This window comes from Mesoplodon mirus (genome assembly GCF_964341445.2).
Source record: "Mesoplodon mirus genome assembly, chromosome: 19".
NCBI classification, from domain to species: Eukaryota; Metazoa; Chordata; class Mammalia; order Artiodactyla; family Ziphiidae; genus Mesoplodon; species Mesoplodon mirus.
This window is the reverse complement of record NC_138995.1, coordinates 65007176-65022131: the sequence shown is the minus strand read 5'-3', so window position 1 is coordinate 65022131 and position 14956 is coordinate 65007176. Positions and strand designations below refer to the sequence as shown.

At 51.2% G+C, this 14956-nt stretch overlaps 2 protein-coding genes across 2 annotated transcripts; both read right to left on the bottom strand.

Moving 5' to 3' along the window:
- Positions 1 to 408: 408 nt before the first annotated feature.
- LOC309794519 (protein S100-A11-like) lies at positions 409 to 1417 on the bottom strand. Its single transcript, XM_082606142.1, has one exon. It carries the CDS (start codon positions 1402 to 1404, stop codon positions 1093 to 1095), a length of 312 nt encoding a protein of 103 aa, XP_082462268.1. The 5' UTR covers positions 1405 to 1417; the 3' UTR covers positions 409 to 1092.
- A 1434-nt stretch (positions 1418 to 2851) lies between these two features.
- ZNF135 (zinc finger protein 135) lies at positions 2852 to 14956 on the bottom strand. The gene is made up of 5 exons (XM_082606141.1): positions 14787 to 14956; positions 13268 to 13352; positions 8069 to 8195; positions 7249 to 7344; positions 2852 to 5427 (listed from the first exon to the last, which is right to left on the bottom strand). The coding sequence occupies exons 2-5, from the start codon at positions 13298 to 13300 to the stop codon at positions 2873 to 2875; spliced, it is 2811 nt and encodes a 936-aa protein (XP_082462267.1). The 5' UTR covers positions 13301 to 13352; positions 14787 to 14956; the 3' UTR covers positions 2852 to 2872.

The following is a 14956-nucleotide window of genomic DNA, read 5'->3' as shown; positions in this document are numbered from 1 at the left end:
CCCACCTCCCAATCCACCACATAGTAATGCAGGTGTTATTATCTCTGGCCAATCTTCACCTTGTCTCCTCTCTATTCTGACTTTGATGCTGCTCTTCCCAGCACGTCTAATTTCCTTGAGGACAAGAAGCTACACAAGGATAGAAGCACAGGGAAAGGGAAGAGGATACATGTAATAAAGGGAGGGAGGACAGAACACCTGACCACAGGACCAAGGCTATTGAGCTGCCCTGTCCTGTACAGCCACTCGCTGGCTACATGTGGCAAGTAAGCACTTGAAATGTGGCTACAGCAAGTTAAAATGTACTGTGAATGTAAAACACACACTGGATTTCAAAGACATAGTATAAAAAGAAAGCAAAATATCTCAATTGTGATTTTTTTATATAAACAACATGTCAAAGTGCTAACATTTGGGATATATAGGGACAAATAGTAACTTAATTTCACCTGTTTCTTCTTTTTAAATGGGACTATTACAATATATTTAAAATGTACTGATGGGGCTTACGTTGTGTCTATTGGAGAGTGCTGCTGTGCACTATTTACTGATTTTCTTAAGTTTTTTTTTTCACTCTCATAGTTCTTTATTCACTTATTGTTCCCCCCCCCCACACACACACACACTAGAAGGTAACCTCAGTGAAGGCAGGACCTTGTCTGTATTGCTGTATCCTCAGAGTGTATGACAGTGCCCGTAGTAGGGGTGTATAGACATTTAATGAGTGAACAGTAAGTGACGTCTCTTCATCAGTTTGAGTAATTTAGAGGTGATTATGTTGGTATCATTAGTCATGATTATGTATACACCCAAGATGCATTTTTACTCTTTGCTTTGCAACTTCTGGTTACTGTTTCCATCCATCCAATTTATATTCCTCCCTGTCATCTCCCTCCCTTGCAGGAATTTACTGACTCTCCAGTGTGTGCTTTAAAAAGCAATATTGTTTGATTACTACCAGCAGGAGGGGCCTGCATGGGGTGGTGGGTGTGCCTGGCTCAGGGTATGTGTGGGCTGTGAGGGGTAGATGATATGTGGGAGGCTGAAGGAAAGGGGGTGGGGCCGCAGGCCAGGCCCAAAGGCTCCTCTGATTTACCTCTGGGAGGAGGTAGACTTAACAAAGGAGTCATGGCAAGCTACGGCCAGGCCACCAATACGATTAAGAAATTCTCGGAAATCTAGCTGCCCATCAGAGTCGAGGTCCAGTTTCTTCATCATGCGGTCAAGGACACTAGGGTCCTTCTGGTTCTTTGTGAAGGCACCCAGCTCTGTATTCATGAAGATAAGGAACTCGGCCTTGGAGAGTTTGCTCTTGTTACCGTCCCTTCCGGCGTGCTTTTGGAAAACAGCAATCAGAAGCTCAATGCACCGTTCAGTCTCTGTAGGGCTGGATATTTTTGCCATGTTCGGAGAGGAGCGAGGCACGGGGCTGAGAGTGGGGAGCGGCGCGGCAAGCCATGATGTTCTCACGTGGTTTTTAAATGACTGAAATTAAGTCCAAAAAAGAGGGGGCATTCCACAAGCATACTGAGGAACAGTATTGGAAGACTGCAACATGGTTTCCCCAAGGGAGAAATTTCAAGTTAACTGGAAGCTTATATCCTAGCATTGTGATTAGAAAAGTCAAACTGATTGTTATAACCCTAACTGATGGTTAGTGACCAAAACCAGCCAATGCAATTTACCTATGGGTTCTAGTGAGGGTGACAAGTCACTGTTTAAGGATCACGGTTGTCAGGGTGACTGCTGTTAGTGGATTCAGGGTTCAGTGAAATACTATAGACTGCCTTCAAGTTAAATTTTATAAAAACAAAAGCTTATTAAACACCAGGATAAAGAATCAATGAAAAAAACAGTTCAAAAGATGAACTTGTACATTTCTCAAGAGATAAATCTAGCAAAACATAAGGTTCCAATGTGGGTGTGCTCTTGCTCATAAGATGGTGGCTTAACAAAGAAAAAATCTTCCTCTTTTTGTGAAACAGCAACATCTGCATTTCTAATGCCTGTGAGTCCTGTAGAAAAATTTATAGCAAGAACAGAGCAGCAAAAGCCATCTCAGAATCTGCAAGACTCCATGGAAGTGGCTTTACCTTTCAAGTCTTCCTATACAAATCTTTTCAATTCCATTGCATATAAAGATTAACTTATTGCAATATAATGCATATAACTACTTTAAAATCTGTTTATAGTACATGGATACTTTGTCATATGGCATTCACATCTGTGAGGCTGGTGGCCATGTACCTTGACCAAAGAATTTACACACAAATCAGAAAATTTTGTACTGAGACAGCTGAATATTCATGGTGATTCCATAAAGGGCCACTCTCATGTCTGGAACACTCTGCCATATTGTTTTTAGGGAATATCAGAGTCAAGTTGCACCATTCATAAGCAACCCCTGCCAAGAATGTAATGTACAATAATGATAAATTCTGACTGCGTTTGGTTCTTTTATATGAAAGGCATTTGCTGACTTTGTCACCACTTTGAAAATCTCTGGTTTGGAATATGGTGAATCCTTAGAAGCCACCCCAGATCCACTACATTTTTTTCCCATTTCTCTTTTGTAGGTTCTATAATGAAGCATTAGTGGCCACTCATGGCTGAAGGTCCTCAACAGTGATTAACTCCACACTTCCCTACTGTCTGGATGATCTGATATCCCGGGATGGATGACCCAGAGCTCGGTATTCCCACAATCATTTCCATAAATGTGAACTCTCTGTGGGGGTGTGAGGAGTTTGCTGAGCATGAAGGTTTGTGTATAAAGTTTGTGTTGTTTCTCAGGAGTATGACTGGGTCAAATCTAGTAAGCGATGCGCTATGGCTTAAGGCTTTGCTGGGTCCCAGAACACGTGGAGTGGGTCTACCCAGCATGAGTTCTCTGGTGCTTGGTAAGGGAGGAGCTGTGTGTGAAGGCTTTCCCACAGTCCCTGCACTCGTATGGCTTCTCTCCTGTGTGGATTCTCCGGTGCTGAGTGAGGTGGGTGCTCTGCCTGAAGGATTTTCCACAATCCTGGCACTCGTAGGGCTTTTCCCCAGTGTGTGTCCTCTCGTGCTGGCTGAGCGATGAGCTGTGGCTGAAGGATTTTCCACATTCGTTGCACCCATAGGGTTTCTCCTTGGTGTGAATCCTCTGGTGTTCTATGAGGAGGGAGCTCTGGCTGAAGGCCCTGCCACACTCGTTACACTCATAGGGCTTCTCTCCCGTGTGGATCCTCTGGTGTTGAATGAGTGGAGCAAGCTGGCTGAAGGCTCTGCCACACTCGTTACACTCGTAGGGCTTCTCCCCGGTATGGATCCGCTGGTGTTTGGTGAGGGACGAGCTGTGGCTGAAGGCCTTGCCACATTCTCCACACTGGTAGGGCTTCTCCCCGGTGTGGATTCGCAGGTGCTGGGTGAGGTGGGTGCTCTGCCGGAAGGCCTTCCCGCACCGACTGCACGCGTAGGGCTTCTCACCCGTGTGCGTCCGCTCGTGCTGGCTGAGCGATGAGCTGTGGCTGAAGGTTTTCCCACACTCGTTGCACCCGTAGGGCTTCTCGCCGGTGTGGACCCTCCGATGCTCGGTCCGGAGCGCGCTCTGGCTGAAGGCCTTCCCGCACTCGCCGCACTCGTAGGGCCGCTCGCCTGTGTGTGTCCTCTGATGCTGACTCAGTGGTGTGATCTGGGTGAAGGCTTTTCCACATGCCTGGCACTCGTAGGGCTTCTCCCCCGTGTGGATCCGCTGGTGTTTGGTGAGGGACGAGCTGTGGCTGAAGGCCTTCCCGCACTCGCTACACTCATAGGGCTTCTCCCCGGTGTGGATTCGCAGGTGCTGGGTGAGGTGGGTGCTCTGCCGGAAGGCCTTCCCGCACCGACTGCACGAGTAGAGCTTCTCACCCGTGTGCGTCCGCTCGTGCTGGCTGAGCGATGAGCTGTGGCTGAAGGTTTTCCCACACTCGTTGCACCCGTAGGGCTTCTCTCCGGTGTGGACCCTCCGATGCTCGGTCCGGAGCGCGCTCTGGCTGAAGGCCTTCCCGCACTCGCCGCACTCGTAGGGCCGCTCGCCTGTGTGTGTCCTCTGATGCTGAATCAGTGGTGTGATCTGGGTGAAGGCTTTTCCACATGCCTGGCACTCGTAGGGCTTCTCCCCCGTGTGGATCCGCTGGTGTTTGGTCAGGGACGAGCTGTGGCTGAAGGCCTTCCCGCACTCGCTACACTCATAGGGCTTCTCCCCGGTGTGGATTCGCAGGTGCTGGGTGAGGTGGGTGCTCTGCCGGAAGGCCTTCCCGCACCGACTGCACGCGTAGGGCTTCTCACCCGTGTGCGTCCGCTCGTGCTGGCTGAGCGATGAGCTGTGGCTGAAGGTTTTCCCACACTCGTTGCACCCGTAGGGCTTCTCGCCGGTGTGGACCCTCCGATGCTCGGTCCGGAGCGCGCTCTGGCTGAAGGCCTTCCCGCACTCGCCGCACTCGTAGGGCCGCTCGCCTGTGTGTGTCCTCTGATGCTGAATCAGTGGTGTGATCTGGGTGAAGGCTTTTCCACATGCCTGGCACTCGTAGGGCTTCTCCCCGGTATGGATCCGCTGGTGTTTGGTGAGGGACGAGCTGTGGCTGAAGGCCTTCCCGCACTCGCTACACTCATAGGGCTTCTCCCCAGTGTGGATTCGCAGGTGCTGGGTGAGGTGGGTGCTCTGCCGGAAGGCCTTCCCGCACCGACTGCACGCATAGGGCTTCTCACCCGTGTGCGTCCGCTCGTGCTGGCTGAAGGAGGACCTAAAACTGAAGGATTTCCCACATTCACTGCACGCGTAGGGCTTCTCACCTGTATGGGTTCTCTGGTGCTGGATCAGTGGGGCAATTTGGTTGAAGGTCCTCCCGCACTGAGTGCACTTATAAGGCTTCTCACCAGTGTGGATTCTCTGGTGTTTGGTAAGCGCTGAGCTGTTTCGGAAGCCTTTTCCACATTCGTGACATTCATAAGGTCTCTCTCCCGTGTGTGTTCGGTGGTGTTCGATGAGTGCTGAGCTGTGACTAAAGGCCTTTCCACATTCCTGACATCTGTAGGGCTTTTCTTTTGCACAGGTTTTCTGTTGAGTATCTGAGTCCGGATTCTCCCTCTTTCCATGTGTTCCCCACATGGGGGGGCCTTGCCTTTTAGGAGTCATTGGTTGAGTTGGGAGATCAGGCCTCAGACTCAAGTTTTCCCCAAACCCATTCCCCTGCTGCTGCTCCTGAGTGGGTGTCTTCACAGGCATGAAGGCAGCCTGCACCACATGGCTATCGGGCCTCTTGCGACCCTGTTCCCAGTGGCCCTCAGCATTTTCACCCTTGGAGTTCCACAGACTTTCCCACAGGAACCTTTCTACCAGGGCATTATTGGGTATTTCTTCAGTTATGTCTTGCTTCACAGTTGATAGTTTGGTTTGTCTAGTTTCAAAGTCTGAAAGAAACAGAAAAATGGAAATGTCCCTTAATCCCAGTTCTGGAGGAAGAGTTTGTGGTGGCTGGGTGGGTGGATGGAAGAACGAAACTGATGGTTTTGAAAGGTCCAAGGCACAGGTGGCTTTGTCCATTAAAAGAAATTGAGTTTTGCAAATCAGAGAAGGAACGGGAGAGGGAGGAGAAGCACAGAGAATAACCAGGGGTGGGGGACTTGGTGTAGGGGTGTGGATGGGGTTTTCAGGGGGAGCACAGAGAATGAGGGTGGGAGACGGTGCTGAGGAGAGAGCTCGCATCCAGGGAGACTGCTGACAGATGCCCTGGGCCTGGAGAACTGCCAGCCCAGAGCAGAGCTCAGTGGGCACGCTGAACGGACAAATGGATACATTCGCTCCTCCTCCTCCTTCATTTTGGCCCTCTCTGCACAGCCATGGCTTCGGTGTCCCCACCCTGACACCGAATTGGCCTAAAGGTGTGACATGGGCACCATTCCCATTTATGTTACACTCTAGTGAAAAGCTAAAGATAAAAAAGGTCAAGCCAGATGTGGCTGGCAAAACAGTGGCTCCCAAATATATACACATCCTCATTTCTGGAACCTTTGAATCTGTGCTTACCTTACACGTCAAGGAGGAATTAGGCCGCTCATCATTTGACATTAGCAATCATCTGTGATTACCCTCATTGGCTTATCGGGGTGAGCCCAATGTAATCAGAAGAGTTCTTCAGTGTGAAAGAGAGAGGCAGGAGGGACATGATGTGAGAAGGCTTGACCAGCCACTGCTGACTTTAAAGATGGATAAGGCCTTGTGTCAAGGAATGTGGGCAGTCTCTAGAAGCTGGACAATGAAAGGAAACGGATTTTCCCCAAACCCTCCAGAAGAAACACTGCCCTGCTGACACTTTACTGTAGCCCAGGGAGACCCATTTTGGACTTCTGACCTCTAGAACTGTAAGGTAATTTGTGTTGCTTTAAGCCACTAAGTTTGTGGTAATTTGTCACAGCACCAATCCAAAGCTGATATACTAAGTGAGGACTGGTTATTATTCGAGGCTAGGGAGACCCTGTTATAACCCCCGCTACACACTGGCCCATCCTGTCTTAGGCCCTGGTGATGGGCCACTGCTTACATAGGGTCAGGGACTGTTGCCAGAGGGCCGGGACACTCCCACTCCCAACAGACTTGCCTGCTGGTCTCAGGAGCTGGACAAGAGGTATGAAGAGCAGAACTACCCAGCCAACCTACAGGCATATGGAAGAGCCCAGCCTGGCTCCACGAGCCCACAGATGCATGAGTCATAAGTGATTCTTTGGTTTAAACCACTGAGGCTGGAGTGTTTGTTACATGGCAAGGGCCGGCTGTTGCACTGCCTTGGGGGCTTTGTGCTTGCTGTTTCCTCTGCCTGGAGTTCTGTTCTCCCAGATTGTTTCATGGTCCCATTGTTCTCATGGTTTAGGCTTCAGCTCACACACCACCTCCTTGGAGAGGCTAGCCCTCATCTCTCTGCTCAGTCCTCGCCCCAATCCTAGTCTCTGCCTCATCCCCTGCTTCCATTTCTCAGCATTCATCATAATCTGTAATCATCTTGTTCACTGTTATTATTATTATTTTAGCTATTTATTGTGTGCTCCTGTCCCTCACCAAAAATGTAATTTCAGTGAAGATGGGAACTTGCTCTCACTCACAGCAAAATGGATGTTTGGTGAATGTTCCCTGAAAGACTGAGTAGTTAATTTGCTCTGAAGAATCTGAGGGCAGAAGTGGAGAGAGAACTGGGGGGTGAATGGGTTCCTCCCAGACCTACAGGGCTTTCATCTCACCTGTGCACACACCTCGGGGGGCTCCCTTGTCTACCACCCACAGCTCCGCCTCGTGCTCCAGCAGGGAGATGACGTCCGGCTTTGGGAGCCAGTGTCCTGCTCAGGGAGAAACCCATGGAGTGAGCATGTGTGTCCCAGGACCCTCCCCAGCCCTCTGCCCGCTGCACCCTCAGTCTTGCAGGACCCAAGTGGCTGGGGCTCGAGGAGGCCCTGGTGTGGTAACAGCCTCTGACATTCCTTAGCGACCTCCTCCCCTCACTCAGTCCCTGACCCCATCCCCGGCCCTGCTGTGGCCAATCAGAGCTCTGCTTCGTCCCGTGCCTGCTGGCAACAACGACCAGCCTGGAGGGGACCTGGCTGCCAAAGCAAGACAAGCCAGGGGCCTTCTGTGGGTGCCCGGGACACAGAGCCTGCCTCTTCTGCTGGTCTCAAACCTGGGAGAGGCACCCTCTCAGCTGTCTTGTCACCTTCAGAGGGGCCCGTCTGCGAATGGAGGCAGAAAGGGGTATGGGGGCGGGCAGCACAGGGGTCCCGACAGCACCATAGGAAGATCCAGGTCTACCCGGGGTTCTGTGGTCACGGGACCCGGTATGTCCCTCTTACCCCATGACTTTCTGCTTCTGGCATTGTTAGCTAGGGTCTGTCATTTGCAACCAAAACATCCTAACTGACATTCCCTGCACTGAAACAGGTCCCTGAAGGCCAAGTATTTGCTTTTAAGGTATTTGCTTTTATGGCCTAGATTTACTCCCACTTTTATCCCAGGAAAATGAGAATCTGTACTGTAGGCAGACCATCAGGGGCACGGGGGTGGCCTCACCCACAGAGGCAAGGAGCCCAAAGGTCTCCAGCATCACATCTCGGTACAGGGTCCTCTGGGCTGGCTCCAGCTGCCCCCACTCCTCCCAGGTGAACTCCACGACCACGTCCTCAAAAGTCACTTGCTCCTGAAACGTCACACATGAACGTCCTCAGTGTCCCCGGCGTGGCTGCCAGTGGCAGCATCTGGTGAACGGGGGCCTTGGCCAAGTGGGTGGGGGGGTCTGGGGATTTGGATCGGGTTTTTACTGTGGGGCCTGGGACCCTGCTGGAGAAGAGTCTCTTGAAATGAGAAATGCTGCTGATGTGTCATCAATGAAGGGGAGGACAGTCCTGGCGTGTTGGGTTCACAGGAAGTGTGCTTGCGCGGTGGCCCCTCCGAGAAGCAGCTGGGTCTGGGCAGCGGGGAAGGAGCATCTGGAAACTGTCAGGTTGGCTCTCTGCCTCACCCTTTGGCCAAAATAACATCCTGATGGGTCCAAGATGTATATATAATGAATGAAACAGAGCCCTCTTTAAGAGATGAGAGGGTCCATGCTGCCACGAGCACATTTTACAGAGACTGGGAAAGCTTAAGTGTCTTGCCCAAAGTTATAAAGCTAGTAAGCAGCAAATCCAAGGATTGAATCTGGGTGACTTTATTAAGAATCTGTTCACGTGTAAATTAAATTCAAGTACATGAAGATCCATGTATATGTAGAAAATCAGCGTGGTGGTGGGAGCATTTCAAAGCAATGGACACACCAGGGCAACTGGCCCTCTGTTAGAGGGAAAAATCAGTAGATCCCTACCTCACCATAAATAAAAATAAATTCCAGAAATCTTAAAGAGATGAATATAAAAAAGGAAAAAGCTGGAAAAGTATAGGCCATGAATTTAATAAATGGGTGGTAGAGAAAGTCTTCACAAATAAAATATAAAACACTAAAAGTCAGAAAGAAGAAAAATGAGTGTGGTAGGCAGAATTGTGTCACTACCATCCCTGGATTACATGGCAAGGAGGAATTAAGATGGCAGATGGATGGGACTTCCCTGGCGGTCCAGTGGTTAAGACTCTGTGCTTCCACTGCAGGGGGTATGGGTTCGATCCTTGGTCAGGGAACTAAGATCCCACATGCCATGGTGCGGCCCAAAACAAACAAAAAAAAAGATGGTAGACGGCATTAAGGTTGCTAGTCCGCTGCTCTTAAAATAAGGAGATTATCCTGGAATATCCTGGTGAGCCCAATATAATCACAAGGGTCTTTCAATGGGGAAGAGGCAGAAAAGTCAGCCTCACAGTAACAGTGTGTGAGGAAGACTCAAATGGCCAAAGCTGGCTTTGAAGACAGAAGCGGGTCAGGAGCCAAGAATGTGGGAGGCCTCTAGAAGCTGGAAAAGGCAAGGAAGTGGATTCTCTCTTAGAGCTGCCAGAAAGAACACAGCCCTGCTGACACCTTGATTTTAGCCCAATGAGATGTACTACAGACTTCTGACCTCCAGAACCATAAAATAATAAATTGTGTGGTTTTAAGCCACTAAATTTGTTACAATTTGTTACAGAATCGACAGGAAAATAACACATTCAGCAATCAAAATTCATGATTTCTAGATGACCGAGTCTTCACAAGCCACTTCAAGGACCCATGACAGCAGAATGAATATTTGCAACATAAATGGAAGGAAAAGGATTAGTGGCCAGCACATGCAAAGAGCTGACAAATCAGTTAAGTAAAAGGCAGACAAGAGGACAGAGAGTCTGGTCCTTCTGAGAAGAGGATGGCTTAGTACCCAGGCATGGATTACTTTCACAATTGGCAGGTTTTTAAAAATACGGACACTTGTCACGCCAGCAATTCCACTTCCCCTCCGTCTCCCCCTTCCCCCAAGAGCCTTTCTCCCCTGCTGCAGCGTCCTAACAGGCACCTGGTAATGGCCTCGATGCCCATCGTGGCAGAGCAGCCAAGGTCAGGTTCTGGAAACTCTGCAGCCAAGCACAAGACGGGGGTGACTGATATGCACAGCTGGGGAACAACCTTCCAGATGGAAAAATCCTGGATGGTGGGACGTTGCCAGCCCAGTGCTATGTATGTAAAAGGAAACAAAGCTCTAATTCTAATATTTGTCTGAAAGTGTGTACATAAACACAGGAAAATGAGGTGCGTGGAATTGACAGCAGCGGCAGCTTTAGATGGAAGCCTGGGAGACGGGGCTGAGGGGCAAGGGGGGCTTTATAAGTGCTGCTTGACATGTTTATAATGAGAATATCGTTATGGGATTGTGTGGCCTTAAAAAAATAAATAAGACAATTCATCAACCTAGAAATCACTATGAAAGATATCAGGGTTTTGATACATTAAGAACTTTAAACTTGTGAACCTTAAAAACAAAATTCAGAGCAAACACATAGATTGTGCTGAAGGATGCACGTGGATCGCTCACTTAATAACCCCAGGCCACGGGTGATCACATCCAACCACTGTTCACCCAGGAAGGACGCCAACGAAGTCACCCAAAATCAGCCAGGGAGAAAGGGCTGAGCCAGGATTTGAACTTGGGTAGTCTGGGTCCAGCGCGTCCGCCTACTGGCCATGTGGCTGAACCACCTCCTTGAAAGACAAGTGAGACGAAAACACACCCCGGGGGTCAGAATGGAGGTTCTGGGCCGGCAAGGAACTTGCATCCTCCCATCCGTTCCTCCTGAGACAAACAAGGACCCCTGAGATGTCACAGCAGCAGCGACTGAGGGAGGGGCACGAGGGAGCCCCAGGGAGGCTGGGAACTTCCTGTGCCTCAGCTGCACCATCCACTGGTGTCCATATCTGAGTGTCCAGCCTGTGCCAGGCTGCACACTCAGATAAATCCACGCTGTGCATAAATGACACCTGAATACACAGAAGAGGGGCTGGGGAGACAAAGAGCCAATGGAGAGTGGCCAGGAAAATGAAATGGGTGGGGGTCTCCAGTGGCAGGACCCCTGAGGACTGTTTCCTAGTCTTCAACTTTGGACATTTAGATAATGGGTTAATAGAACTACCATATGATCCAGCAATCTCAGGCCTGGGTATATATGTGAAGAAAACAAAAACAGTAATTGCAAAAGACACATGCACCCCAGTGTTCATAGCAGCTAAGTGTCCATCAACAGATGAATGGATAAAGAAGATGTGCCATATATATATATATATATATATATATATATATATATATATGTATACACACACACACACATATAATGGAATACTATTCAGCCATAAAAAATGAAATTTTGCCATTTGCAATGGCATGGATGGCCCTGCAGGATACTATGTTTAGTGAAATAAGTGAGACAGAGAAAGACAAATACTGAGTCTTATCTCTTATATGTGGAATCTAAAAAAATGAATGAATGAAGATAATAAAACAAAAACAGACTCCTAGATATAGAGAACAAGGCCAGTTTCTTCCGTGATCAAGTGGGGAATTTAGGATTTTCCTTAAGGCCTGTGAGGTTTGGGCACAGATAGCCTCCACAAAGGGATTTTCATCTCACAGAAGCAAGTGCTATGGATGGCTAGTGGGGGAGATGCAAGGTCTATAGACTTTGGCCATGTGGGCGGGAGTCAGGGACACAAGGTGGCCCACATCCTGGACCCTAGTCTACCAGGCAGAATCTGCCTCTGCTAGAATTCCTCCCACCAGAACTGGGCATCTGGGAGGTGACGCTGTGAAGACCCGGCCCTGGATCCACATGATGGAGATTGAAACTCCAGCACTAGCTGTCTTTTAACTGCACTGCGCCTCCCTGCCCTCATGTGCAAGTTACTGGGAGCTCCCTGAGGGCTGTTGGGAGGAGCGAGGGAATTCACAGGAAGTGTGTACCCTTGGCCCGGTGCATAGTGGGTGGTTTACCTGAGGACCCACTATTCAAACAGCTGTGCTGGGGGGCCCGGGGAGGTTTTATTTTCTGTCATCAACCCTCCTTGCTTGCTCCACACCTTCCAGACTCATTAGGTCTCGCTCAGTGGTTATCTGCGGAGTCCTACTGAGTGCAGGTCACCGTTCTGGGCACCGCAGAGGCCGTGGAAACAGGACAAACACAGCCCGCCTCCTGGTGCTTGTATGCTAGTTGTAGGGTCGGGAAGCTGGCAAAAATGAAAACCCCAGGAGAGGCCAGTGCTCTGGAGAAAATGGGGGGATGCTGCTGAGCAGCCACACAGGGATCTGGAGGAGCCATGAAGGCAGCAGGATGTGTGCTGGGCACTGGGGACCTCAGGGGGCAGGTGGTCTGAGCCAGGCCAGGGGTCCTGAGCTCACGCCTGCCTCAGCCACTCCCAGTTACATGACTTGCGCCTGTGCCTTGATCTCCTCCTCATCCCACCACGTGGGACTGATGTGGGGGCTGAACAGAGTGACATGTGTCCAGCACTGACCAGAGTTCCAAACATTCATTGTTCACCCATTCACTGTGCACCTACTGTGTGCCGGGCCTTTGCACGTGGCCAGAATGGCCAGAACTGCTTCCCAAGGCCCCAGGCCCCTGCAGCCGGCCTAGGAGACCTGGTTCTCGGTCTTCCTGCCACGCGTGTGCCTGGTCTTCACGTCAGGTGCCTGGCGTGGCCCCACCTCCAGGCCTTTACTCATGCTGTTCCCTCCACCTGGAACATTCTCCCTGTGGGCCCTGGCCTCACCCTCTCCTTTCCCGTAGGTCTGTTTGGGGGCCGCTTCCTCAGAGAGGCCTCCTGGGCTGTACTGGTTAATGCCTGGTCCCCCAGTCCACCCTCTTCTGGGCCTCACTTCCCTGCCCAACACTTGGCACGTTTACATTCCTCGTACGGTCTGTGAGCCCCCAGGGACGGAGATTTCTGCTCATCCTCTCTGTTCCTCTACCTGGAGTACCTGGAACGGTGCCTGGAACGGTGCCTGCTCATTGGCAGTGCTCAGTACAGGTTGGCCAAGTGACTGGAGGAAGAGAGTGAGCTGGGAGAACAGACCTAGAGCCCTGTGTTGAGAAAGTGCCAGACACATCAGTGGGATGGATGAACCATATCTGCCAGGGTGGCACGGGGCAGGGGGGAATCCAGGAGGTCTTCTCTGAGGTGGTGAGGTGAGAAGTGGAGGAGGACATGGAGCTGATTAAAGCACATCCTGGTGAGGGCAGAGGCCCTGAGGGCACAATGAGCCTAGTGGGGACCACAGGCAGAGCCTGGGAGGCCTGAAAGTGAGGTGGTGGTGTACTCACTGGGTCCCTGGCAGTGAGGAGCCCGGCGGTCATTCCCTCCTCCTCGGGCCTCTTGCAGGAACAGCCAGCTCCTCGGCAGGCAGTTCTAGGGGGAAACGGGATGTGAGAGACTGGACAAGTGACAGGTGACCAGTAACCCCAGGCCCTGGAAGCCCTGTGTGCAGGTGGAAGGAGCTCAGCACCCAGGCCAAACCCAACAGCAGAGCATCCTCAGCTTGGCATTTCCCGAGCTCCTGCTGTGCACCCAGATGCTATTCCAGGCACTGTTGAAGTATGAGCTCAAATCTTCCTTACCCATTCCAGACAGGAAAACTGACCGCCAGGTGGGCAAGGAGCACAGTCTGGGTTGCACAGATGATTTCCAGGGTGATGACTTACTGTGACAGAAGGCCAGACAGTACGGGGGTCTTGGGCACTGTATGGTATGCGTCAGCTTCCCTCATAAAATGAGGGTGGTGACCCAGCACAGAGCTTATGGGAACTGAAATGTGAAAACGGCTGGAAATGGAGCCCAGCAGGCAGCAGAATACACAGGAAGGCGATTGTTGCTGGGAGTGAAGTCTCTTGCTTCAGTCAGCATCTGTTTAGCATCTACTACCTGCACGGCCCAATTCCCAGTGATTTACAAGCCGTTCCCTGGCTGATTGCCTAAAATGAGTCAGGCCAAAGGTAGGACGTGTTTCTCTTCTCTCTGTACTGTCCCTTGACGACCCTGCCTATGCACCCCTGCCTATGCCCCATTCAGCTTGTGCTCCGTTGTCTTCGTTGCAGTTTCCTGGATGGGAGTTATCTTGTTTAGTGATGTTTTATGGGCTTATCATCATCTCCCTGACTCTCCTGTGGCATCCAGTGTGGAGACAATGTTGGGGGGCTCTAGGATATAAGATGGGCCTGGCACCCAGGACATATAAATACCTGCTTGTTGAATTAATGAAGGAGCCTGGATGGTGCCTGGCATGCAGTCGGTGCTCAATAAGATTTTAATACAATGAGTCTGTTTCCTGGGTCCCAGGTGGCTAGGATCAAAATCTGGTGCTTTGGCTCTCCCTCACCTTCATTCTTTAGACACAAGTCCCTCAGGAAGGTGAAGCTCCAGAGATGACATTGTGGTGGGGCCTCGGCCTTACCCACTCTCCAAACCCTGGACGTCCCGCCAAAACAGGGAAGGGATGCAGGTCAGGCTGGCTCCAGGCTCTGAAGGGTCCGGCCAGCCAATCTCTTACTATGCTCGCGAAGCCAGAGGCCCCAATGCCTTCCACCAAAGCCAGTACCCAACCCCTGCCCCAAGCCCTCCTCTCGGACCCTGAGACCACCAACCAACCCCCTACCCAAACCGGGCCCCGCCCACTCAGCCCCGCCCATACTACCCCCAGCGACCCACCCTGGGCCCAAAGCAGCAGAAGAGACGAGACACAGACGCGCGCCGTTAGGTACACACCCGGGCCGGGGCCCCATAGAAGACCTTGGACCCGCTCCCGGCTCGGCCTCCGCCGCCCCAGCCACCCCCAATCTCACTTACCCGCCGGACTGTAGGACAAAGGCCACGGCAGCCACCAACCAACCTGCGCCTGCGCAGGGACGTCTAACTACATCTCCCAGAAGGCAGCACGTGCGCTTCCGGTCGTCTTCCGGCGCGCTCCGCCCCCGACCAGGGCCTAGGCTGAGGAGTTCGAATACTGAGCTCTGCCT